The sequence below is a fragment of the Artemia sp. Qi Xiang Cuo genome, chromosome 15 (assembly GCF_049724085.1).
Source record: "Artemia sp. Qi Xiang Cuo chromosome 15, ASM4972408v1, whole genome shotgun sequence".
NCBI classification, from domain to species: Eukaryota; Metazoa; Arthropoda; class Branchiopoda; order Anostraca; family Artemiidae; genus Artemia; species Artemia sp. Qi Xiang Cuo.
The window spans coordinates 30,289,911-30,316,873 of record NC_142808.1 but is presented as its reverse complement, the minus strand read 5'-3'; the positions used below and the strand labels follow the sequence as shown (position 1 = coordinate 30,316,873).

Here is a 26,963-nt window from a genome sequence, read left to right as displayed (position 1 = left end):
ATATGTAAACTTCTTTTGATGTGGACAAATGCTATTTCAGTTGTATATCAATTAGGCAGATTAATTGATTTTCAGCCACGGAAGTATACCATTGCGATTAGTCGACTTTGTTAGAGAAATTGCCATTATAAAATGATCACCCACATTTCCAAGTTATTGGTACGAGGAGAATGAGAAAAATTTAGGAACAAATAAAACAAAAATCTAAAGGAACAAAAAAAAATCTCGTATAACTAAGATTAGAATATTGGGAAAGCAACTTACGACAGCTTTCCTGAAGAACCATAGCTGTCATTTAAGTAGATCAAACAATATGTCAAGATATTGAGTAATGGCAAATAGGGCATCTTTTATTGGGGGGGGCCTGTAGCCCTTTTCTGATTACAGACGAAGAAATATTTCTGTGAAATATGAAACAACAAAATAACGCTAAATGTTATCGTTTTTTTTCCATTTCTGTCTTCCAAATTTTATTCAATAATATACATTATTTTTTTTGTGTTGGTGGAAAGGTCTATTTCTATAAGTCAAAAGAAGAGCAAATTTTGTAGCTTTCTTGAGGAATTAAACAATTTGATATGGATTTCAAGCTCAGTTAGAACAGCAGTATCAAGGGTACAAGTACAAGGGTTGCAATATCAAGTGGTACATCAGGCTCAGCTTCTATGTGTGTGTTACTATACTGCTCATCCGATCGCTATGAAACTTTAAGAAGTTTTTAAGCACACCCTGGCAAAAGTTTTCAGTATAGCCCATCAACACGTATAATTGAAATTCTCTTCCGGTCATATTATTCTCCTTTTCTAAAATTCAATTAACTCCTTAGTTAAATATGAATTACGTCATTTAATACGCTTTCGAAATTATAAAAAAATCTTTTTCGACAAATTCTCTGAATTTGGTATTCAACAGTTTTGTTAATTAGGTATCCAACCTAATACTTTTTCAATTTAAAAATATGGCAAATTTTTCCAGAGATAACTATCTGACAGAATCCTGGGGGAGGGGGGGGTATTTTATTTACCTATGTTTTTCCGACTCTTTGCTTATGTAACCAAACGAATAAACTAGACAATTCATATAAATGCACGGTGAAGGAAAACTTTATTCAGTCTAAGATAAACTCTATTGTGGTAAATGATTTTTGTTTTATCAATTCTGTACATTATCGTGTTTTTTTATTTAGGAAGGGGAATTGCTGGGGGGAACTTTCTGCGGGGGGAGGGATGTTTCTTGAATTTCTGCGGTTTTAAAATCGCAGCAACGCATGACGAGTAAGCTAATACATATATATATATATATATATATATATATATATATATATATATATATATATATATATATATATATATATATATATATAAAATATTCAAAATTGCCACCATTTGCCTGAACACACCGACGAAGTCTATTAGGCCATTCTTCGATTGCCGCAAGGGAGACGTCTTCAGAAAAATTGTCCACAGCTTCTACTAGTGCCTGCTTCAGTTGATCCATATTATAGTAACGTCTTGTACAGATTATGCACTTTCAAACTCACCACAATCTTAGTCAAGTAGACTAAGGTCTGGGCTGGCTGACAGCCAATGATCACTACTAATAAATTTGGGTACATGATTTTTAAGCCACTGCTGAGTAATTTTGGCCTTATGTGCAGGTTCAAAGTCGTGTTGGAATATCCATGGTCTGTTTTGGAAACATGGGTTGGCTTAGGGACTCCACTACATATGTTAAAATGTCCTGCTGATGATTTCTCGCCGCCTTTTTAACGCCCTTTTCAAAAAAATGTAAAGAAGTGACGCTATCATAGGACAATCCCCATTTATTAGTAGTGCCCATTGGCCTACTAAGAGGCGCATTTAGAGGCGCTGGTATCTTATCTGACTATTGTCTGATGGCTGCAAAAATGAGAGTAAAGTTGTCAGCCCGAGAAAGGTGAGGACAGCTAGGCAACCGCCTTATGACTGCGAAAAAGTGAGTAACTTAGAAATTCGGTCACAGTTTGTATTAAAACTGACCAAGAGATTTGAAATCCTGGATCTACTACGAGATGAAAGTCCAGAGACAGTTTGGAATGCTATAGTAAAACTACAGTGATACTGCCTACGAAACACTTGGTATGAAAATGTCGCCACAGGATGAATGGAGCTCCATCGAATCGTGGGATATGACCGAGAAGAGGGCTGACAGGAAGAAATCTCTTCTCAACACTCTTTCTCTGATGCAAGAAATCCTCTTGAACTAGAGTATGCTGTGCTTGATAAGGCTATAAAGAAGAACGCCCGTGCTGATAAACGCCGTTATCTTGGACAGAAAGCTCAGAAGGCTGAAGAAGCTGCTAGACGGGGAGACTCTCGGTCAGTATACCGTATCAGCAATGATATAGTTTGAAAACGTCCAAAGACAGATGGACCCGTCAAAGATGAGTTTGGACGACTTCTTACTGACCCTGATAAAGTGAACGAAACCTGGGCGACGCATTTCGAAAAGCTGCTAAATAGACAACCAACTGCTGATCCTCTAAATTTACCAGACACGCCATTTCTAAATCTGGCCGTTGATATTAAAGCACTCTTTGGTAGGGAGATACTAAAGGCGTCTAAGAAGCTAAAGTTTGGAAAGTCCCCTGGGGAAGACCGAATTGCGGCTGAAATGATTAATTGCTCAGTAGGTGCTTGCATAACTATATGGACCACGTTTTTTCCTATAATTTGGAGAACAGAAAGAAATTCCTAAGGATTAGACAAAAAGTACTCTCATCAAAATATTCAAAAAAGGCGACGCTGCAAAGTGCAAAACTGGAGAGGTATCAGCCTTGTATCTATACCTAGCAAACTATTGGCGACTATACTCCTTAACAGAATCCAACCAGCGTTGAACGAAAATCTCCGAGAGGAGCAGCGTGGATTCCGGCCAATTGATCATGCGCTGATCTTGTACTTACTCTTAGAATTCTGCTAGAAAAAGCGAATGAATGGCGTAGTAAGCTTTACTTGGTCTTTACAGACTTCGAGAAAGCTTTCGACTCGATAGATCGCCAAACGCTTTGGAAGGTTCTCCAATACTATGGTATTCCTGATAAGCTCATTCGAATCATTGAAGCCTTCTTCAAAAACTCAGAATGCTGCGTGAAGACAAGTAACGGGAGTACCCGTTACTTTCGTATCATGACAGGGGTGAAACAAGTGAGGTTGGTGTGATTACGTTGGAAAGATGTAAGTGAGGTTGGAAAGATGTAGTTATTGTAAGTGAGGTTGGAAAGATTAGGGATTTAGCAACGCATAAATATTTATTTAGGACTAAACTCCTCCCGGTTATGCATTACGGGTGTGAGCTTTGGGGTTTTAGAGAAAGTGAGGATTTGGAGAGAATGCAAAGGAATTATTTTAAGATAGTTTTTCGGGCACATAGATCCACTCACAGTTTTGTACTGGAGAGGGATTCTGGACTAAGTAGGTTAAGAAAAGATAGGTTAATAAGAATGGTGAAGTTTTGGATAAAATTTAAAGAAGTAAAAAAGGCTAGTGAAACAAGAGTATTTTAGTTTGTTGGAGGATAAGATAGAGGTAGGGTAGTCGCAAGAAATTACGAAAATTTTAGATTAAGTAGGATTTTCGGATTATTGGAATGAAGGTAAGGGATCGAATTTGGATACAGTGGTTCATAAGGTAAAAGAAAGGTTACAGGAGCAAAGAATACAGTAGTGGCAGGCTCGGAAGGAGGCCTCGGGATCTCTGAATCTGTATAGGACGGTGAAAGACACGTGGGGGGAAGAAGGTTATTTTAAGTTGGGGTTGAAAGGGCAAGAAATAAAATGGATTTTGAGTTTAATGGGAGGGACGATTGATATTGGGGAAAGAGAGATGAAATTTAGGGGTAATAGTGTTAACCCAGTCCCTTGTCCGATGTGTGGGGAAGATGATGACTATTTTTTTTTTGGGGGGGGGGGATTGTAAAGAATTAGCAGATCTGAAAAATGGGTGTTTTTCGATAGTGTTGGCAGATAGAAGGTGGGTGGAAGGGAGTGTAGGATCACGAGTTAAAATGACTTTAATGAATCTGGATAAATATGTAGATGAAGGGCTGATACATCGTGACAGATGTATCTCTTTATTAATATGTTCGTGAAGATTCATATATAAGTACGTTTTTTTTTTTATTATTTATGTTTTATTTGGTTTTGTTATGTTTATGTTCTGTTGTGTTGTTTTTTTTCTATGACCCGACGGCTTTTTTTGGAAATACATACATACATACAAGGCTGTTTGCTATCACCACTGCTATTTATTCTTATCATTGATTATATTCTCCGGACCTGCGACGGGCATAGGATCCAGTCGGATAATAATAGACTCGGAGATGTTGATTTCGCTGACAATATCAGCCTCCTAGAGTCCTGCAAACAAAAGCTCCAGCATTACCTTAACAAAGTCAGGGACGCTGCCTAACCCTTTGGCCTTAAGATAAAAATAAAAAAAAACAAAAAGTAGGGCGAACACTGGATCTCCACTCGACCTACGATGCAATAAACAGACGATAGAGCAAGTCGTAGAGCTGAAATACTTAGGAAGTACCATCCACAATTCAGGATCGTGTCAGCGAGAAGTCAAGTTAAGAATTGGCCAGGCTAATGCATATTTAATGAAATTTTCTCAATATTTGGCGCAGCCAGAAGTAATCTCTCAAATTCAAGCTGAGGCTGTTCAACAGCAGCGTCCTCTCAGCGCTTTCCTATGGTTCTGAAACTTAGCACATAACTCAAATACTTGAAAAGAAATTCCTCGCATTCAAAAATGTGTGTTTAAGGTGCATTTTAAATATCCACTGGTCCCAAAAAGTAACAAATGCTACTATGTGACAGAAGACATCTCAGCCACTGGTAACCGAAGTGATCAAATATAGGAAGTGGAGATACGTCGGTCATGTAATCCGCATGCTCGAAACTCAACTAACGAAGGTCGTCCATCAGTGGCAGCCACGTGGTACCAGAAGAAGAGGACGCCCCAAACCTTAATATGAAAATGTTAATATAAACCTTAATATGAAACCTTAATATGAAAGACCTTAAGCCGAACTGGCCAGTCATGACAAAAACCAGCAAAGAGAGAAAAAAATCAATATAAAAACAACAGACGAGACTGCGGCCAATAGAGAGAAAAGATTAAAAATTAAAATGATGCCGATATTTCGCCTGTATGTAAACGAGGCGTCTTCAGCACAGAAGAAACAACGATAAAAAACTAAAATAAACTAAAAAGAAATAAAACGACAACCAACATTAATAAACTACAATTGTCGCAGCTGATCATAGGCAGCGCAATTGCGCTGCCTAAATAAAGAGCGATGTTGGCACAATGTATTATTTATTTTTTTGTTTTTGTTTTTCCATACCAGGACACTTCGTATCAAAGGAGTTGTCGTAGAAACTTCGAAAAGGGTTCATTCGATTCGAAATTGAAGTGGCTAGTGCCCTTTTTAATAGTCGAAAGTGATTGAAGGGCAACTAGTCCCCCCCCCCTCACGCCCATCATTCCGCCAAACACGTCCAATAAAAATTTTGAGACAGCCATTTTGTTCAGCGTAGTTGATTTTCAGAAAGAAAATATATTTTTGAGGTGGAAACTCCTCCACAACCCTCGGGGAAAGGGTTTTAAGTTATGCCCTGAGGGCATATAAGAACGATGTTGGCACAATGTATTATTTATTATTTTCCCCTTTAGAGCAGGGTACTTCGTATCGAAGAAGTTGTCGTAGAAACTTCGAAAAGGGGCTCATTCAATTGGAAATTGGAGTGGCTTGTGCCCTTTTTAATAGTCGAAAGTGATTGGAAGGCGACTAACACCCCTTCCACCATTTCCCGAAACACATCCAATAAAAATTTTGAGATAGCCATTTTGTTCAGCGTAGTTGATTTCCAGATAGAAATTATGTTTTTGAGGAGGACACTCCACCACAGCCCTCAGGGCAAGTGTTGTAAGTTATTTCCTGGGGGCACATAAGGTTTTTATAGAAGGCGTTGTCGTAGAAACTTCAAAAAAGGCTCATTCGATTGGAAATTCAAAGGGCTAGTGCCCTTTTTAATAGTCTTCGTCTAGCAAAAACCCAGACAAAAGCCACGCTTTGCTCGGGCAAGATTGGAGGTAGCTGGAACTTTCGGCTCTTGCTACCTGGAATGAATTAAAACCATAATTAACATGGGCTGTTCTTCTTTTTTTTTCGTTTTTTTTCCTTGTAAACAAACTAGAAAGGAAAAGTCAATCAAATTTTCATAAAAAATGTCGTAATTCCTTTGTAATGCATGCTGTGACTCGTTTGTGAGGGTCGAATGCCAGACCTGAACCTTCCTCCTGAGCAAAGGAATTGGCATTCTTAAAGGCTAAAAGCGTGAGCTTCCGCACTCGCGAAATGAGGACTAATGAGATCTTAGAACAGACTCGTGTATAGGTATAAATTTATATTTATGATATACATATTCAAGATTGAGGGTGCTATTCCCTCTTCTCGTCGAAAATGCGGCCTAAAAATTAGTAAAAGTTATATTCTTAAGTCCTTGGACTAAGGGAACCCCAATGTACCAAAAAAATGGAGAACAGATTGGTTCATCCAGAAAAGGGACCGAAAAAACACTGTTTTCGGAACGGTTTAAAACTTACATCTTCGCCAATACCCCTTCGCCAAGAGGATCTTAATAAAAAAAGATAGGTTGGGATGACGCTCTTCAACCCTGAAAAGGGATCAATAGAATTTTCTCCAAACAGCTTGAAATTATTACATGTATGTCCTTGGGCCAGGGGAACCCAATTGACAAAAAGTATTAAATAAAATTCTTGGTTCACCAAATAGGCCCAAACTTGTTTTTCAATTGACTTGAACCCATAGTGATACCTAAACTATCAGGAATTAAAATGAATAATCAAGTAAGATTAGAAAACAAGAGCAGAGTGCAAATGACAATCCAGCCTTTATGGGGTTTGACCGGGTGGCAGCCTCACTCTTTTTTGTGGTAATTTCTGTTCTTTTCAGGCTTTTGTTAATTTACGAATAATAATGCCTCTTAATTGTCAGGTTGATTATTCATTTTAATGTATGGTCAATTTAGACTTATTATTTGAATTTACTTGTGCTCGTTCTAAGGTTTAAGAATGCTCTTTACTTTTTCTTTAAACTATTTTTTGGAAAACTATTTTTAATTAAAAACGTGAAAAACACAAGAAAATGGGATTTTTTTTACGCATAGTGCGGCAGGAAAGTGATTTTTAAGCCTTGTCTTCATTTTGGCTTTTTCAGGCGAAGTCGGCCGAGTAAAAACAGCTTTTTGTTCATCATAAAACAAATGTTCCTGGAAAAAGCCATTTCAAATGCGTCTGATTTGCCTTTTCGAGCCTTAAAAAGTACCAAAGAGACTGGGGCTGCCTGAAAAAGTAAAAGAAAGCACGGGCGACATTGCCTGAAAAAGCCATAATGAAGACAAGGCCTTGCGGAGTCGGGTTTTTAATATTCAGTACTTCCAGATGTTTGTTCGACAGCATCCAGTTGCGTTGGCTACATATGTAAACATTCTGCGTGAAAAGGTACCTGCCTCTCTGAGAGACATCTATGAACAGGAAGATGATTATTTGCAGGAAAGTTTTTATTTCCTTCAAGAAGCGTTCTTTCAGACAGAGGTAAACTTTCATAGATGTTTTGCTAGCTTGTTGTTCTTGATTACAAGGGCGTTTAAAGGTATATGCCAAACTAGGGAAAGATGTCAAATCTGCTTTATCAGAAGATAATAGCACAAATAAAGTGCTATTATGCACAATAGCATAAATAGAAAGTCCTATATATAATATAATATAAATATAATGTAATATAGAAAGTCCATATAATAGCATAAATAGAAAGTCCTTATTATGAGTCGATTGGTTGATGCATATAGATCTCTGGAGCTTTGGAATGCACTATATCAAAAGCTTACGGAATTGGGAGGAAAGACTGTTTCTTAGCCTTAGTAATATTTTTGGCTTTGGCTTTTTTTGGTAAAAGTACTCTTTTTGGCTAAAAAAAAGTACCCTAAAATAGTAATATTTTAGGGAAGTGAAGTTAAAGACTGTTGTAAAACTTAACTGTGAAACCTAATGTGATGCAAATTCTAAGCATCTTGATTCCACTTATTTATTGATTTTTTATTTTTAACCCATACATACAAAAAAATGTATAAATGATGGAGCAGCAGTAAGAAAGGAAAAAATACAGGAGAAGAATATATAATTAAATAGTTCGTGGTGACGGACAGGACCAACAGGAATCGAAACTCTAAAAAAAGGAACTTTGACTTTGATAAGGGTTAATACATCAAAAGAATTGTTTTATTTTTTATGCTGACTCCGAATTATAAATATTCATTAGGTTTAATGTTACCCGTCAAAAGCTTCGAGCCTGAAAACATTTCCCTGATTTTTGAAAAACATGAAAACACCCCCAGAAAGTCAATCGATCTTAATAAAAGTCACACCATGAGATTCAACATATCCTAGAATTGTAAAGGCTCTTTAGGGCCTATCTACAGAAATGCGAGATTTTGACTTTTGCCAGACGAAATATCACGTATGCGTGTGTATTTCTTCTTTTTCGTTTGTTTATTTTTCCAGAGCTGATCGTATATCGAAGCCGCGCCAGAAAATGTCATGGGGGAAGGGGGCTTGTAAGTGCCACCAGGAACTTCGTTTTCAGTGATTTTAATGGCAATGCTTCTCTTTTCCCTATTTACATAAAATGTTTCAATGTGTTTAAACATACGAATGCAGTCAGAGGAGATCCTAATGGTTTCATTCGCGCAGTAGATCAAAAGTCATGCAGAATTTCCATACATACAAACAATATTACCCCTTCTCGTCAACCGAAAATTCTATAGTAAAAATATTATCAATGAGTGTTCCTTGAAAATTTCGACTAGATATAATTTTGTCCAAAATTGTAACTGTAGTCCAGGATTTTAATTCTTAAGCAGCAAATCTAAAAAAGCGGGACGCTACCAATCAGTTTACGAATGTTGATACAATTTCAGAGCAAGAAATCTGGGGGCTACGGGGTTGGTAGCTCATATAATATCATGGCTGGGCCTGGGCATGATTTGAAAAGGGATCAGAACTTAAATAATAAAAAGAAACAAGTTGTTTTTTTTTCAACTGAAAGTAAGGAATCTTATTAAAATTTAAAACGAATATAAATTTTCCGTTTATGAAGGGGGGGAGGCTCCCTAATGCCTCGCTATTTACGCTAAAGTTTAACTTTTTGCCCTAGTTTCCTAAGAATGAATGCTAAAACAAAAGGGGCCGTTGAATTAGAATAAGAAGCTTTTTCAGCGCACTAAAAATGTTTAGCTTGACGAGCGAGGGATTGAGGCTGAGATTACCCCCCTCATGTACGGAATAGTTCCTGTTTGTTTAAAGTCTTAATTGTTGTAAGTAGCTCCTTGCTCAAGTTGATTTTTTTCTTTTTTAATCAACAAAAGAATTGGGTCGGAAGATGGCGAGGGGACAAATTCACAAAATGCATACCTAAGCGTCTCCTATATTGTATTTATAACTGACTCCAAAATTTTGACTCCCAATTACTCCAAGTAATTTATGACTCCAAAATTACTCATAAGAAACTGGTTTGTTGCCCAAAGCAACAGACAAAGAAGAAGTTTGTAAAATATAAGTGATTTAACTGAATTCTAGTCAAATCAGCAGTCTTAAGCATAGGGGATAAACTGAAGCATAAAAGTATATTATTCTTTCCTGGTTTTGCAATCTTCGTTTAACCAGTTCAAGTTTTTTCCAATATTGACAACATTCTACTGAGGCAAACTCGGAACACTTGAGGTAATCGAAAAACCAAGCCACCAGATTCAATATATAAGAGGCTAAGGGGAATGCTTCAAATAGATGGCAATAGCAGTAGCACCATAATAGGAGAGAAACTGGCACTTTTCTACATTTATCGAAAAGCCAATACCAGAAAAACCAGTATAAATACTAAATGGTTTCCCAAGACAATGGTTTCCAAAAAAATTGTCTTTCCCAAATTTCGGAAAAGACAATTTTTGAAACAGCTAATCAAAAGTAGGTTATCAGTATATGCAAGGTACTACACATCAGCACAACCAGAAACGCATGTACCCAGATCTCAGCCAGAACATTAAAATACAAATTTTAAAGAGGGTAGGAGATAAGACCTATCTCTGCCTTACTCTTCTTTGCACCTTTATGATATTACATCATGTATTACGAGGTGCAAGGAACGAATTTGAATGCCAAAATTTAAGGAGTTGTATAACTGAAATATTAACCCCAGAACCACAGAAGGAAAAAAAGAAGCTGAATAGGGACTACTCTATCGAACCCTTCAAAAGATCTTGGGCGCGAATGACAATTTCCTTCATTCTGAGACAATTTCCTTCAGAAGGGTTGCTAAGGAGCAACGAAGACAAATCCTAGGAGCGTGCAGAGAACTCACCCCACGCTACATAATTAAATGCAACAACTATCCATTGGTTGGACTATAAATATTTTATAGCATCAATAACAGTCGAGTTTGATTTGATATTGGGGAAGGTTTACACTCAAAACAGGTTTAAGAAGTTGAGTATATAAAGAATGCACAAAATAATCAATTGTCAAAAAAATGAATAATATATAAAAAAAATATATGGCCATGGGCGTACAAAAGGGGGGCAGGGGTGCAGCTGCCCCCCCCCCTAGGTATTTGAACTTACACTAGATATGGCTGAAAAAGCAGATGGTTGAAAAGGCAATTGAAAAAAGGTATAAATAATTTCTGAGACCACACTGGCTAATCATGATAAACAAAAAATCGCGAAGAAAGGAAACGAGGACAATTAACAGCCAGTGAAAAAATTGAAAAAATTATGCAAATATTTCGGTCAAGACCTCCGCTTGACCGTCCTCAGTGCAGAATAAAACTGATAAAAATATAAAAACCAAACCTTAAAATAAAAACACCGAACTAAAATTGGACGACCCTTTCCTAGTAACGGTGAAAGGGTAACTGAATAAAAAACACAAGTCTAAATGGCATTTCAGAATTTCATTTTGCGTAAAGCACTTTTAAAGGCTGATCGCTTTCCAGTTTGATTGTTATCGGAGACTCTATTCGATTGCACAATATAACTTTGTGGATGTATGTAAAAACGATCAGAATTAATAATTTTGTCATAAATGGGACTTAGAAAAATTTCTCCAGTGTCTCTATTGAGAGCTACTTTTTCGTGAATGTGCTTTTTTATTTCAACTGCCTCCCTGAAAACTTGCGTGAGACCTTTAACGGGGGCAACGATAGAGGCCTCGTCAAACAAAATGAAATGGTGTGGATTCTCGTACAAATGTTGCGCCAAGGCGGAATCAAAAACCTCAGGCCTTTGGCGTAACCTCACTGCCTTGTCAATTGAGGACTTGTGCTCAGATAACCTCTCCCCCAATTGCGGTTGGGTTCTACCAACATAAAAACAGCCACAAGAACAAGGAATTCTATAAACCCCACTGCCCAGAATGGGGCTGGTTTTATCTTTACCGTTGTTAAAAAAGTTCTGTGTAATATTTGAATTTTTAAAGGCGACGCTAAGTTTATGTTTTTTAAGGATTCTTTTCAATTTATCACTCAATTTTGGACTGTAGGGTAGAACAGTGAAAAGTTTCTTATCATCCACCAATGAGACGGTATCTGTTGGGGCTTGTGGACCTGATGCACTCCCCTCTGCCTTTTTTCGTCTTCTGTCTATAATGGTCTCAATTAATTTTATAGGGTAGCCATTGCAAAATAAAATGTCCTTAATATAGTTCAATTCTGAGTATATGTGAGGCTCTGAGCATATTCTTATTACTCGGTCAACCAAAGAAATAACAACTCCTCTTTTTATGCAGGTAGAGTGGTTGGAGGAAAAATGCAAATACCTATCGTTATGCGTAGTCTTTCTATAAATAGAAAATTCAAGGCCAGGAGACTTATTGAAAATTAAAACATCTAGGAAAGGAAGTTTGTGGTTATGTTCTAGTTCTAAAGTGAACTGAAGGTTAGAGTCCAAAGAGTTTAGATGAGTTAAAAAGGAGTTAAGTGACTCCCACAGAGAAATAACATCATCCACAAACCTACCCCAGACACGGTGTTTCATCGGAAAATTTTCTAGAGCAGAGATTTCTATGAATTCCATATAAAAAGTTGCCAAAAATGGTGAAAGACTTGTACCCATAGGTAAACCCATGATGTAGGTGTAAAATTGATCATTGTATTGTAAATATGAGGAACTACTGCAAAGACGGACGAGATTCATAATAGTCTTAATATCCAGTGTTGTGTCGTCCCTTTGGTCAATATTATCTTCTAATTTCCTTTGAAGAGCTAGTTCACATTTTTTAATGTCGCAAGACGTATACATAGAAATAGCATCGAAACTGGCCAAAATTGTATCTTTTTTTATTTCAATGTCTTTTAATTTTTCAACAAGGTGAACTGAGTTTCTTATGTATGAAGTTTGTGTTTGCATAAGGGGGCGAAAAAGGGTTGACAACCATTTCCCCAATCTGGAAGTCGGAGAGCTATAAGAAGCCACAATTGGGAGTAGAGGGACTCTATCTTTGTGGATTTTTGGGAGCCCGTAGAATTTAGGAGCTGAACAACCTTTAGGGTAAAATAATTTATACATTTGTGGAGTAATAAGTCTTTCAGTTTGCAAAATTCCTAGCTCCTTTCGTACTAAACGGGTGAACTTATCGGTGGGGTCTGAATCTATGGGTTTGTAAGTATGGGTGTTGGATAAAATATCTTTACCTTTTTTACTATATGAAGTTTTATCAAGGATAACAATTTTATTTCCTTTATCAGCGCTGGTGATAATGATGTGTGGGTCTTTTTTTAATTTTTTGAGAGTTTGTGTTTCCTGATTTTTTAACCTTGTTTTTATGTTGGTAGAACCCAACAGCAATTGGGGGAGAGGTTATCTGAGCACAAGTCCTCAATCGACAAGGCAATGAGGTTACGCCAAAGGCCTGAGGTTTTTTTATTCCGCCTTGGCGCAACATGTGTACGAGAATCCACACCATTTCATTTTGTTTGACGAGGCCTCTATCGTTGCCCCCGTTAAAGGTCTCACGCAAGTTTTCAGGGAGGCAGTTGAAATAAAAAAGCACATTCACGAAAAGGTAGCTCTCAATAGAGACACTGGAGGAATTTTTCTAAGTCCCATTTATGACAAAATTATTAATTCTGATCGTTTTTACATACATCCACAAAGTTATATTGTGCAATCGAATAGAGTCTCCGATAACAATCAAACTGGAAAGCGATCAGCCTTTAAAAGTGCTTTAAGCAAAATGAAATTCTGAAATGCCATTTAGACTTGTGTTTTTTATTCAGTTACCCTTTCACCCTTACTAGGAAAGGGTCGTCCAATTTTAGTTTGGTGTTTTTATTTTAAGGTTTGGTTTTTATATTTTTATCAGTTTTATTCTGCACTGAGGACGGTCAAGCGGAGGTCTTGACCGAAATATTTGCATAATTTCTTCAATTTTTTCACTGGCTGTTAATTGTCCTCGTTTCCTTTCTTCGCGATTTTTTGTTTGAAAAAAGGTATATGGCTAAAAAACCGTTGATAAAAGGTAGACGGTTGTAAAAGCTGGAAATAAACAGCTGGAATGACAGAATAGAAGTCAAAACAAGAAGCAATCATCCATAATGTCTTGGACAGATTTAGCTCTAATCCAAGAAGATTAATGCTGGAGCTTATTGAGGATTTTTTATTTTTGGTGATTACTTATTAATAAAGATTTCATAGGTATGATAGAATTTGATTGTAATGTAAGGTTTTGTGAATTCCCGATATAACTTTAGCTCCCCCCCCCCCGCCCTTCATCACAGAATCGACAGTCCCCTTCTAGAGAACAAGCTACGTACACCCATGATTACTAGTTACACTATCACTTTTTAATTTGTCAGAATTAACCACATTTGACCAATTTTTTCCATGGGAAAATTCCTCCTTTGGTAACGTGCCGAGCTCCAATAACATCTATATTCGTTCTTAGTTTTACTCTCAAGATTTGCTACACAACCAGACATTGGTCGACCACATTCATCTGACACTGAAGAAGATGGCATAGAACATATTTATTCTATGGCATAGATGGCATATATTCCATGGCATAGATGGCATAGATGGCATATTCCATGGCATAGAACATATTTAGTAAATATATATATATTTACTTTATTCCTGTTGATTTTTCAAACCACATTGGATTTTCATGTGCGAAATCTGTTTCTTATGGAGTAAGATCTATTGTAAACGATCCTGAAATAGGTATATAAGAAACCTGGTAAATTAACGGATGATCAGTAACCGATGAACTGTCATGAACAGTAATTCAAAATAAAATAATTTCAGGTGGTCAAATTAAGTAATCAATATCACTTGTACTAGTGATGAAAATACAAAAAGTTGAGATTTTTACACAACCTGACGCGATGTGAGACACCAGCATTTGCGTCTTATTTTCATAATCTAATGGATTTAAAACAACTTGAATAACAAACCTTTCAGTAAAACAGAGTCCTTTGTAAGTTTGCTCAAGGAATTCACAGAATGTTCATCGTAATGGGTGATACGTGGTTTCAGCCCCGATACAGTCAAGGAAAATTTATCAGAATTGAACTGAACTGGGGAACAGAAAAGTAAATCTACTTTAAAGATACACGCTATTCCGCCGGAAGGAATATCACCTGTAATTCATGCAGTACTTGGTCACGTAATGAGATGCTTACTTCGCTGGAGAAAATTTAAACTTGCAGGTTAAGAAGATGCTCCTGGCGATATACCAGATCGTAAAAAGTAGTCAGTACACCAAAGGTGAAATCCTTAGCCTTTCTACCCTTAATGTGGACGAAACGGTTGAGATTAATTTGCTCATGGTTAGAACAGTGTTGGAGAAGCTATAAGAAGAGATTTTATTGCTGCAGTTTGCATATTTAGGATCAAGGGCGTAAGTGGTTTCCTTCGTGGAAAGGTGAGGTCCTCCGCATCACCCACATTTTGGGATATCATTAGGACTTGAGTTTTTGAACAGCGTATAGGAAGCTACTAAAATTCATTTAAAAGAAAAAATTTCTTAGCCAACTTCAGTACTGTGCTTAAAAAAAAAATAAAGTAAAGTGTCAGCAAAGTCTGTTTAAGATTTCGCATTCTCATATAAGATTACTTATTCTTCTTTTTCTTTTTTACTTGTTTCTTAATTTATGTCTCACGTAGTTAAAGACATTTCTTTCATAATTATAGTTGACATTCAAAAGTGTCAGCTATTCTGGTAAAAGACCTATTGTAAGAGACTATATTTCTCATTTAAAATGATATATTTCTCAGATTTAAAATTGCAATGTATGGCGTTTAATTTAATTTGTAATTTCGGGAATTTGGGTTCTTAATATCAACATTGGATACAACTTGAAAAAGTACATATCTTAACGGAGTCTTCTCCAAGTTGTCATCTACAAAGAGTGGATGAGACAACCTATATGAAATCTATCTATAATACTATCTATATGAAAGACATCTGTGCAAATAAGTCAATGATAGACTGCTTAGAAAACAAATAAAAAAAAAACTCTTTCAGTTTGGTTTTAACTCTTTTGTTTTGGTTAAAACTCTTTGGTTTTAAAACTCTTTGGTTTTAATGGATTGTGTAAACACTAGCTATTGTTTAATTTTCAGGTGGTTGATAAACGTTACCCACTTCTTCAATCAGCCAGAGATTGTGCCCGCAAAGGTCGAAATGACGATACTGCTCAATTTATAGACGAAGCATATAAGTTGACAACGCTACAGACTGATCTAGAGCAAAAATATGGTCAAAAGATGGTTAACAAGTCTCTTGCAGATACTCTAAAAGAGCTTTGGTCTCGTGGAAATGGCAAAATGGCTGAAGAGTGGGCTCGAACTTTTAAATTGAGTGAAAAGAGGTTTGTTCTCTTTGGCTCTAGAGGGACTGCATATTTGTTCAGGGGCTGGAAATGGGACTTATATGGAAGCTTAGCATCAGAATTATTTTAGAAACCCCCCTCCTTCCCTAGGGGTCTCGTGAAAGCTTCGACACTATTTCTTGAACACTCTTTCTCAGACATTAAGACAGCGGATTTAAACGCGGTTTATAGGATATTATCTCTCGCGAAGAATCGGAAAAAATCGAATCAATTCAAAAAAGGGCGAATAATTTTCAAAGAAGGCAAGGTGCCGTACTCTCTGCTCCTAAAAAAAGCTAGTCTGAAAACCCTGGAGCAAAGGAGGGTTTCGTTGTGCCTCCGTTTTGCAAAAAATGCCATAACAAACCCTCGGACGGCAAGTATTTTCCCCAAACGTCACTCCCCATCCAGAATACAGCCGCCTCGAGCTGTTTCTGAGCCCATCCCTGCTTTTTCCCCCATTCGCTGCGTTACTTTCAGATACGAAAGAACTTTTATCCCCTTCATTACAGAGAAAATGAATAAAATGTCTCAATAGTTTCTTTTTTTTTTCCTCTTTTTTTTTTTATTAGTTGATGGTACTGCCCCGGTTCGTGGGGTCTTTTTCTTGCCCCCCCCCCTTTCTTGACCAGTTTTTATAGTTTTCAACTCTTTCATTGATTTACTGTAGTTTAATTGCTGACACTTTCTTAGTATCCCTTTTAATTTAAATGCATTTATGTCTCGTTCTAAGTTTAGTTTGACCAGTTTTTAATGCATTTATGTCTCGCTCTAAGTAAGTTTAGTTTTACCAATTTTTGTTTTTTTTTTTAATTTTTTAATTGACTTTTTAAAGTTTTAATTATTGACTTTTAAATGATGTTCATTATGGTTTTCTCTATTTCGTTGTTGTTCTTTGCATTTTTAGTGTAACGATTTATTTGTTGTCGACTCCAAAGTCCGAATTCGGCCCTTTGTGGGCTTGTGATAGCGATTTTTTTTTTAAATAAATATCTTATCTTATCTATCTTATCTAGAATAAGGCAATAATCAAAGAGGGTCTACTGCAAATGGTACAAAATTTTAGGGTCGGAGAAAAGAATCAATAGTGCAGGAAATAAGGATCAATGACATCATGGGGTGGTAGATTAAAGTTAATATCTCAAAACAGAGGGATTTAGAAAATTTGCAGAATTGGTTCTGGAGGCATAGTCGGTATGATAGCAATGAATATGCTCACGCTCTAGTAGCTGCTTTTCAAAATAACTCAGATAATGCGATTTTCAGAGAAGTAGATTTAGATGAGCTGTATAGGAGACATTATTCAAAAAAGGAAATCCTGCTTGCGTGGTCTCATAGTGGCGCGGGGGTTGACCTATCATTAGTTGGCCTAGCCAGAACCGTGACTGAAAATGGCGCTGCAGGGTGACGGTGAAGAGTGGTGCTCTTCGATGAAATTATAGTTTAGTAAAAGAAATAGCATTTGCAGTAGATTCCGATTAATATATGATTCTTTTTGGGTTTTGTTTGTTTTTGGTGGGCTTTCTTGGACTGAAATTCTTCTTCCTAGTTAAGTTATCTGTTATTGTCTGCCTCCTTGTTTGCGGGCATGATTATATAATGAGTAGGATGTAATAGAATTGAGACTACTTGTGCAAGATTTCGACTGTTGTTAATAGAAGAGCATTGCAGAGTGTAGACAATTATATTGTGTCCAAGATAGCCCCAGGATTGCACAAAGCCTTGATTCACACTGGAGATCTCATGACTTATTGCCGTCCGGTTATAAGCCGGCTTAAGCGCTTCGTATAGACTTGAGAAAATGTGTAGACATGAGAAGATCCCTGTTCTGCAATGGTTTGGGATCTATTGCTTTTACTGAGGTTAATAATGTCAATGTTTTAAATAATATGGAAATTGAAACTTAGAATGTTACAATGTTAAAAAATAACCATTGTATTGACATTTGACTGATGAATTCAGACGTTTTGAACTTGCCTTGTTAGGAGTTTCAGAAACTGATATCCCAGGTATAGGAAATATGCAATTAGGTGATATAGAGTTTATTTACTTATGCAGGAAGAATGGGGTGCATAGGCTGGGAATAGCACTCATGATGAATAGAGAAGCTGCTAAGTCTTGTTTACATTGTGAAGTTGTTAGTAATAGTATTCAAGTTGCTCATTTTAAGACTAAAAAGTGTAACGTATCAGTCAAAGTAGTATATGCCCCTTTAGAACCGACTGATGGAGATTGTAGTGACTCAGATAAATTTTACTTGCAGCTATAGGAACAAATAGAATTCGAGGTAGAAATATGATATGCTTAATAGGTGATTTTATTTTGGTAGATATAGATAGAAATAGATATATATCCTAGCCTAGGTAAATTTGGTGTATTTAAAAGAAAATAGTAACGGTTATAGACTGCTGCAATTTTGGAGGTCTAACAATCTAGTTAAAACCACCTATCCCGCTCTCTCGGGCTATAATGAGAAAAAGCTAGAGAAGGCTTGGACACGTTCTTGGATGAAGGGTGACAGATTTCCAAAGGTCTTCCTTTTCGGCCAACCATCTGTGGCCAAGCGCAAAGCGGGTTGTTCTTGAATTAGGCGGAGGGCGGTCATAGGGAAGGATTTAACAGCAATCGGAACTTCTTAGGAGGGTTCAAAGAGGGACGCTTAAAATATATTGGGATGGAGGGAGAGCTTGCGTATCTGTGTTGTCCTCAGGTGGTTGTCAGGTGGTGCTACAATAAGTTGTTAGTAGTAGGATTCAGAATTAGCCAATAAGGAAAGAGGATCAATTGCTAGCAGAACTGAACCAAATGGTCGGGGAAAAGAGCCGTTAGCAAAGAAAACAATGATTACTGATATTATAGAATATCAACATAGATTTGTAGGATTATGGTAATGAAGCTGGCATAGAAGCTGGGATTTACTGTGTTTTACACTATTTTGTTTTATACTATCTTCTGTAGTTTACACTATTTACTGTGATTTACTCAGTGGCGGTTCTGGCCTCTCCTGCGTCCGGGATTTTTTCTTGATTAGCACCCCCCCCCCCTGTCTCTCACATATTTTTTTAGCCCAAAATTTTCATTTACTAACAAAATTATTTTCGATTTATCAATTAATTAATAATTTATTTTTAATTTAGTATTTAGATTATTTAATTATTGTAATTAAATTTTTTATTGTTTTAATTTGTTTTCTTAATTAATTAACAATTAAATCATAATTTTCATTTATTGACTACGCCCTCTACTTTATTTTAATAAAAAAAATGGTTTTTTTCTGTATTTCAGTATATACTCGGTGATAAACAGCTTAGTGGGAGAGAGATGAATTACAATGTAGGCATATTTTAATTGAACATTTTTATATAGAGTTCGTATTTTGGTTAGGTTAGAAACCGTTTTAATATAATGCGTTCTGGGCGGCCTGATTTCCATAATTCTGTCATAGTTTCCATAATTTTATTACTTTTGGCTCAACATTACTAAATAAATTTAGTCCTTTGGTTCAACGCCAGTGAGTAAACTACAGAAGATTTGTAGGTTTACGGTAATGAAGCTGGTATTAGCTTCCCCCTCCTGCACCTATCACCGCCAACACCCGCCATAAAAATCAACTAGTGCCGCCAAAGTGTCGAACAACCCGTCACAGCAATTCTTTCGTGCCTTTTTTTGTCAGTTATTTAAACCGCCAGTGACCAGTTTTATGCAATGTACTAAACAGCGCCATTTAGTCGGGGCTTCGGCCACGGCTACGATAGTTGTTTATAAATAAATGAGTCTATGAGTCTATAGTCTATAGAAGCTGGGATAGATCGTACTTGTCTTCGCTCATTAGGCCAGCCAGATTCAATGATATCTGATAGTGTTTTTAGCTCACTATCTCTCAGCGTTTCCTCACGGATATTCTCTAGTTTGTTTCTGCTCACAGGAATATCTCTAAAGAATGCATGAATAGCTACTTCTCATTTGATTTGGATTTCTGGGTCTTGATCTGGTAAGTGCATCCGTGATAAGGCATCTGCTACAGGGATCTCTTTGCCAGGGCGGTACTGGAATTATAGTTCATATTGCTGGAACACTACCATCATTCTTTGCAATCTGGGTGGTGCTCTGTTTATAGATTTGGACAAAATTGCCTCTAGTAGTTTGTGATCTGTTGTCACAATGATCTTTCTACTGCAAATGTATTGGTGGAAATGTGTACAGGCAAATACAATGCCCAGCAGTTCCTTTTCTATTTGAGAGTACTGCTTTTCAGTATCACTCAGAGACCTGGAAGCAGAGGCTACTGTTGAATGATCTGCAATCAACTGAGCACTAAGTCCATGCTATGATGCATCTTTAATCACTTCTACCACAGTGCTTTCATCATCAAAATATGCAAGATTGCTGCAAATGGCTTCCTGGATTCTGGCTCTGGCCTGGTTGTGTACTGCTTTCCAATTAAACTCCTTGACCTTTCCTAATTCCCGAAGTGGTTGGCTTAAGGTAAAGAGGGCAGGAATATATCTTGACAGATAATTGAACATGCCTAAGAGAGTCTGCAACTCATCTTTGCTTTTTGGAGCTGGCATTTCCTTGATTGCTCTAAGTTTGAAGGATCAGGTTTCATGCCTCCTTTTGTCAATATTTGACCAAAATAGGGGATAGCTTCAGCATCAAACTGACACTTTTCTTTATTGAATTTGATGCATTTCTCACGAGCCCTTTCCAGAACTTTCCTCAGGTTCCTATCATGCTCTTTTGTTGCTGGAATGTTCTGACAACATCCCCAAAATAGAAAGTATCGCAACAAAATAGAAAGTATTACAACATATGTTCTTGTTAGATTGTTTAGTTGTGTTTAGGTACATGTCTCTAGATAATCTGACATTAAAGTTCTGACTATTCACCGGGCAACCACGACTGCAGGAATTGCTGGTCGGGATTCACTCTTTACTAGCTGAGTGGTCGGCGTTTTGGACTTGCAATCTTATGTCCTTTGGTTCAAGCGTCCGAATCCTGGTGTTGCTGTCTATTAGGTTTGGGACGAGAGTCACCGGTGTGATTTTCTAAGCTCAGCCAAAGTCGAACCAGCTCCAATTGGGTACCTGGATAAATCTGAGGGAAAAACATGGGAAGTGTCGAACGATTTGCCCCAACCTCACATAGCACTCCCAACCGACGGAAGAAAATCAGGATATCGGTTTCTGCGCTACTTAGACCATTGGTCTTTTTTGCTGAAAAGTTTGTTTTTTCATAGGCAACGCAATAGTGCTGCCTATAAAAAGATGCTGCCTAAATAAAGAATGATGTTGGCACAATATATTATTTATTTATTTGCTATTTACCTAGTTCAAGCAAAAACCGGCCAACGACGTTTTTCTTTTTTTAATGTATACTATGAAGGTAATCATGTTTAGAGTTGCAACCATAGCTGCAACCACAATTCAATGGTTCAAACATGTCACTGAAAGATTAACGAATAACAATTTGCCTGAAAGAAGAGAAAACCTGGTATAACAAAATGCAAAGTCATTTTTGAACGAGATGTATAAAGGGAGTGATAAATTTCAACTCCTAAAGATATTCCAGTCGAGACCGAATAAATTTTTGGGCGGTTACTTTTCCTCTTTTCTGAAATTATACAATTTGCTATATGTTAAAAACCTTTGAGGAGTAACTTTGAATTCAAATAGTTTTGCATATTTGGGATTAGTATAAAATGAAGATAATTCTGAATAAAATAGATAATTCTAGAATAAAATGAAGATTAACATTAATGCACGTTTTATTATGGCTGTCAGAAAATATAGAAGAATAGCTCTGAGTTTTTAGCTTAAGAAATGTGTGCAAGAGGTGGCAAATTTTAGAGTCATATTTGTCGGTTTAAAATAAATCTATCTATTTCATAAATGCATTTGAAATTACCCTCCAAAAACAGATAAACAAATTATCAATTCATGTGAAATAAACTACTGTACAAATCATCTGAACAGTAAAGCCATATGGTCAAAAAGGTAATCGCTAGCAAACTCAAAATGGCGAACACTTGTTTATATTTGATTTATCTCACCAATGGTTTATTTTATTTTATTTTATTCTTGCCTAATGCAATAGTTCCTTAGATTTTAAAATACAGGACGAAATCAGAGCTCAATTTTTGACCGCCCTCTTAGTTCCAAGCTTTTTCAATTTGATAGCTCTCCTGTATTACTTGTAACCCTCCATATTACCCAATAATTTCATTTTTAAGTTGTTTTTTTTACTTCCTGCTTTTGAAGGAATTGTATTGTCTTCATTGGCGTCTTTGCTTCATTAGTATTTGTTACTGTCAGTTATGCATGTTTTGTGTAAAGGGAACACATCTCTTTCCTTAAATTATATAAAAAAGAACGACTTTTTTTCAGGTAAAGTAAAGGGCACATTAAAACTTAAAATGGACATAAATTACCTTGTGTAATAGGGGGGAGGACCCCTCGACCTCTCACTACCTTCGCTAAAGTTTGACTAGTTCTTACCTGTAAGTATTTTATAGTCCAATGTTCATAGTTAGCTGGTACTTACAAGTGTCTTATTTACTGATAATCCAAACGTTTGAAAATTCGATTATGTTTTATTTTCTAAACTGTTTGTGTGCAAGAGCAATCAAAAGAGTCACTAGCGTAAAGAGTGAGAGGTTGAGGGGGTAGCCACCCTCTGTTCTATATAGAAAGCAGCAAAGTAGTTATGACGAAAGTATCTACAAAGCCAATATTATTCAAAATTTATAAATAAGTGTATTCGCCTGATACTTAATCTCAGTACAATAATTAATGTCACATTGTAATATATTGAAGCTAAATAGATGTCAGTAACGGGATCTTTGAACTCTGTGCTTAAGCCATCTGGAATTGATTTCAGCTTAAAATTAGTTCATTAGTTTCTACGTAAATAAAATATTTGACTCAATTTTGGCCTATAGCTCTATTTTAAAGAAATTGTTTAAGGTGCTTCATCAGAATACGGTGTTAGTCACCCTTGGTTTGGAAGATTTAAACCGAAATTAGCTTTACATTTTTTAGCATTTAATGTGCCTGTTTTGTATGTATTTGTTGAAATATTAAAAAACTCTCATAGAAACTACCGTTATCTAAGATCAAAGTGTCTGTTTTAGTTTTTAAATTAATTGTGTTTCCGCTGTATAAGCAGTGACAAATCTGGACAAATCTAGAAATAAAGGAACCAAAATTAAGAGGTAATCTTTTTTGAATTGTTGGCTTGTAAGCACATACAGCAAAAATTTGTATTTTCTTTGCGTGTTATAAATGTAGAACTAGGGAAATATCTTCATAATGAATAAAAGTTCGCCTTTTTTCTAACGAATCATTACTGAAGATTAAGATTCGTTGTATTAACTTTTATTTTACTGTTTTTCAACATTAACAGGAATAATGATACTATTTTTGCGTCGTTCTTTTTTCTTTCTTTCCTATGTTTTGTTTTATATTTTGAATCTTCCTATGTGTTCGCCAGGAATTTTACATACCGTTTGATTGGAAAACAGTTTCTGTCTTATAATACTTTTATTTTCCTATAAAACAATAATTTTAATCCGTCTGCTAGGTTTTCCCCATTATTAAATATGTCTTATGCCATCTTGTCGTCATATTCATCATGCAAACCCCTTTGTTTATTTCTTAGGTTACCCAATATTGTTGAAAATTACCTACGAATCCAGTATATAACAAATTGTCCAATTTAATCGACAAAAGGGAAAAAAACCAAGTTCAGACTTCAGAACCCGCTTTACCTCCGAAGCTTTTTGACTTTGGAAAACGTATCTTGATCTATATAGTAAACACAGGTCTTAATTACTTATTTGCATAATATATTTCTCCAATCTCTGCTATAAAATCTTTTGCATCGGAAAAGATATTTCGGTGTCAATAATAAAATTACTTCGTAATTATCAATAGCAGGGATAGTTTCAATAGTATCAATAGTGGGGAAAATAGTATCAATATTGATACAATAGTATCAATAGTGGGGAAAATTACCCTTTTTTTCTCTTTTCAGACTTTGGTGGCTAAAAGTTCATTGTTTTTCTGAGCTTGGAGAATGGACGGAATTAGAGAAATTATCAAAGATGAAGAAGTCACCAATTGGATACGAGCCGTTTGTTGATGCTTGCCTTAAGATAGGCAGCATTTCAGAAGCGATAAAATATCTTCCTAAAATCAAAGAGGAGAATAAAATAGATTATTTTATCAAAGCTGAGTAAGTTACTGAGATTATAAGGAGTTCATTTTAAGTTTTCTAAGGAATTTAGAGGAGCCCCCCTCCTCCCACTCTGTTTCAAATAATACGAATCTCTGACTTTGTTTCATTGTATGTCTTCGGCGGTTTTACCTCAAGGCGAAGGCGTATGATACTAATATCATACTAAGGCGTATGATACTAATATGATACTAATTCGGGAAACATATTACAATTTTCGATTTTTCAATGAATTAAAAGAGGAAATGTATCAAATACGTTTTGTTTCCAGTAGTTATGAATTAATACAAGGACGGCAATTTTAAAGTTGATCAGTTGCAACAATTACGACTTTTCGCTGTAAAAATCGATGCAGCCGCATTTTTCTCCCAAATTTATTGTTGTCGTTGTGGTTTCCTTTGTCCTGTCTTTTCATCGTAAAATGTTTACTCCTATTGGATAAATTCAATGTTAGATTCTTTGTAGGCTTCCATGAATCGATACAAAACCACTTCTTTCAAAAAAAAATTAATATGAGGTTTATGTGCTCCAGTATTCCTGTCCGATAAGCTGCAAGCTGATTGTATATAAGTCCCATAGGAGTTCATAATGCAAAACACGTTGATGGGTCAGGGTTAAAATTGTTGGTACTCCTATGTTAAACGTACTCTTTTATATGCTGCTAGTTTGGTTAATGCTAATGAAATAAAATAAAATAGGATGAATATATAATAGTTTAGAAACAAATTTGGGCTATATATTTGCACATTAGGGGTGGGGGGGGGGGGTAAAGCATAGAATATATTATTGCGTAACCTGACCTTACCTAACCTAGGTTCCCCCCCCTAAACCCCTCCAAAAAAAACAGTTTAAATATCGCACACGCAATGAAAACCACGCTATACATTGTATTACTCGATAGCGGTGTCTTGAATTATCCCGTCAAAAACGGGTTTTTCGTGACTGGTTTCCATTGCAGTATATACAAGAGTCCGTTTAACATAAGAGTATCAAATTGTTTAACATATTTCTTCTCCACCAAAAACGAGACTTGAAGTCCCCTATGCCCACTCATCCTCCTCCTCTCTTTCCCTCCGCCTCCCCAAGAGCACGGAAGTTTCAACTTCAACCCCATAGCCCATAGCCGTTGTTGAGACATTGCAGTTATTGTATTTTCATGACCAGTATACACATAGGGTCTTGTGATCTACCTCTTCTCCTCCCCATGCATTTGAAGTCCACTTAACCCCTCCCGATGCTACCTGAAAGTTTCAACTTGATCCCCTGCTCTATTCCTAAGACATTGCTGATATGTGAAAACTCGGGTGCTTATAGCGTCTTTTGATTTACTCAAGCCTCCGTATCATTTCCAGATTATACCCTTGTGAAACGCTGGGAATCTTGGCCTAGCGAACGGTCCCTAAGAGATTTTCTGCTAGAACGCACCTGTGGACATTGACTAATTTACATAATTTAGGGTCATTGCCCCTGGTTTACATTGATCCCAGAGGCATACTTATTAGACCTCTCGACGTTTCTAACAGAATGACTATCTCAAGGTTTGGATGCAATATCATGGGAATTACGGGGCGGGGGGGGGGGGCTGGTTGAAGAAGAGACCATGGGAGGCAGGCTGGTTGCCCTTGAATCACTGTGGGACCTTGAAAAGGGCATTGGAAACTTCAATCTCCAAACAATTGAACCCTTCCCAGGTTCCTATGACCGTTCTTCCGTGAGAAGTGGTTCGGAAAGAAATGCTTTTGGTCCTTTTCTAGCTCTTTGTCTGGCCCATTTTGGGGAGAACCAATTTTTCTTTCCTAATTTTTAGTCCCAATTATATAAGTTTCCTGTTAGCTCCAAGGATGTAAGTTTCAAGCCGACTCGGTGAAAAATTTTGGCCATTTTAGGCCCCATTTTTTAGGGATAGAGGGTGAGCACGCCCGCTCCCTCCCCTTTTGTTTGGTTTCCTAAGTTACTCTTGGCCCAAGGAGTTACAACTTTATTTTTGACATTGATCAGATGAAAAAGGTTGTTTGTCCTATTTCCTCATTTCTTGTAACCTGAACCAAATCTGACTGGAACCCCATTACTTCTATCCTGAAACAGGGCTAAGAAGCATAAAGGTAAATTATTATTATTATATTTAAATATAAAGAGCAGGTAATGAAAACCCTGAGAGCCAGATGCCTGTAAAATTTTAAGCCTTCCATACTCCAATATCCTAGCCGAGTGGTTAGCGCGCTAGTCTTGAAACCATGAGGACAGAGGGTTCGAATCCTGGTGTCACTGGTTATTTGGTTTGGAACGGGGTCAGTGGTGTGACTCTGTAAGATTGGCCTAGCTCTAAATGGGTACCTGGAGAAATCTGGGGGGAAGACGCGGAAAGTGTTGGATGATTTGCCCCCAACCACGCATTGCACTCCCGGCCAAAGGCAGAAAATCAGGAAATAGTATGCTCTTTTCACACAGTATGCTCTAATCACACATAATCACTTGAGAATTCATTGTAAAGTAAGAGGATTGTATTATTTTGGAGAACTCGAATGTGATTCACTAGTGACGGAAACGTCCCACGCTGAAAGACACTATAAACTATACAGATTTACTATAGAAAAATACAACAACTTTGTGATGGGTTTTGGAATAAAAGGTTCGAGCTTTCGAGATATTCCTGTGTTCTTTGATAATATCGTTGATATATTCTCAATGTTGTTCTTGAACGACAGAGTATAATCAAATATAAAACCTAGATACTCTAC

The 26,963-nt window shown here is 36.7% G+C and overlaps 1 protein-coding gene across 2 annotated transcripts in view; it reads left to right on the top strand.

Moving 5' to 3' along the window:
* The window catches only part of Vps16A (vacuolar protein sorting 16), a 156,473-nt gene that overhangs the window by 123,880 nt on the left and 5,630 nt on the right, over positions 1–26,963 (top strand). For both annotated transcript variants that reach the window (XM_089101677.1, XM_089101676.1), the window contains 3 exons: positions 7,512–7,664; positions 15,743–15,990; positions 24,025–24,225. In XM_089101677.1, the coding sequence (XP_088957803.1) occupies positions 7,512–7,664; positions 15,743–15,990; positions 24,025–24,225 (602 nt within the window). The remainder of the gene's footprint in view (positions 1–7,511; positions 7,665–15,742; positions 15,991–24,024; positions 24,226–26,963) is intronic.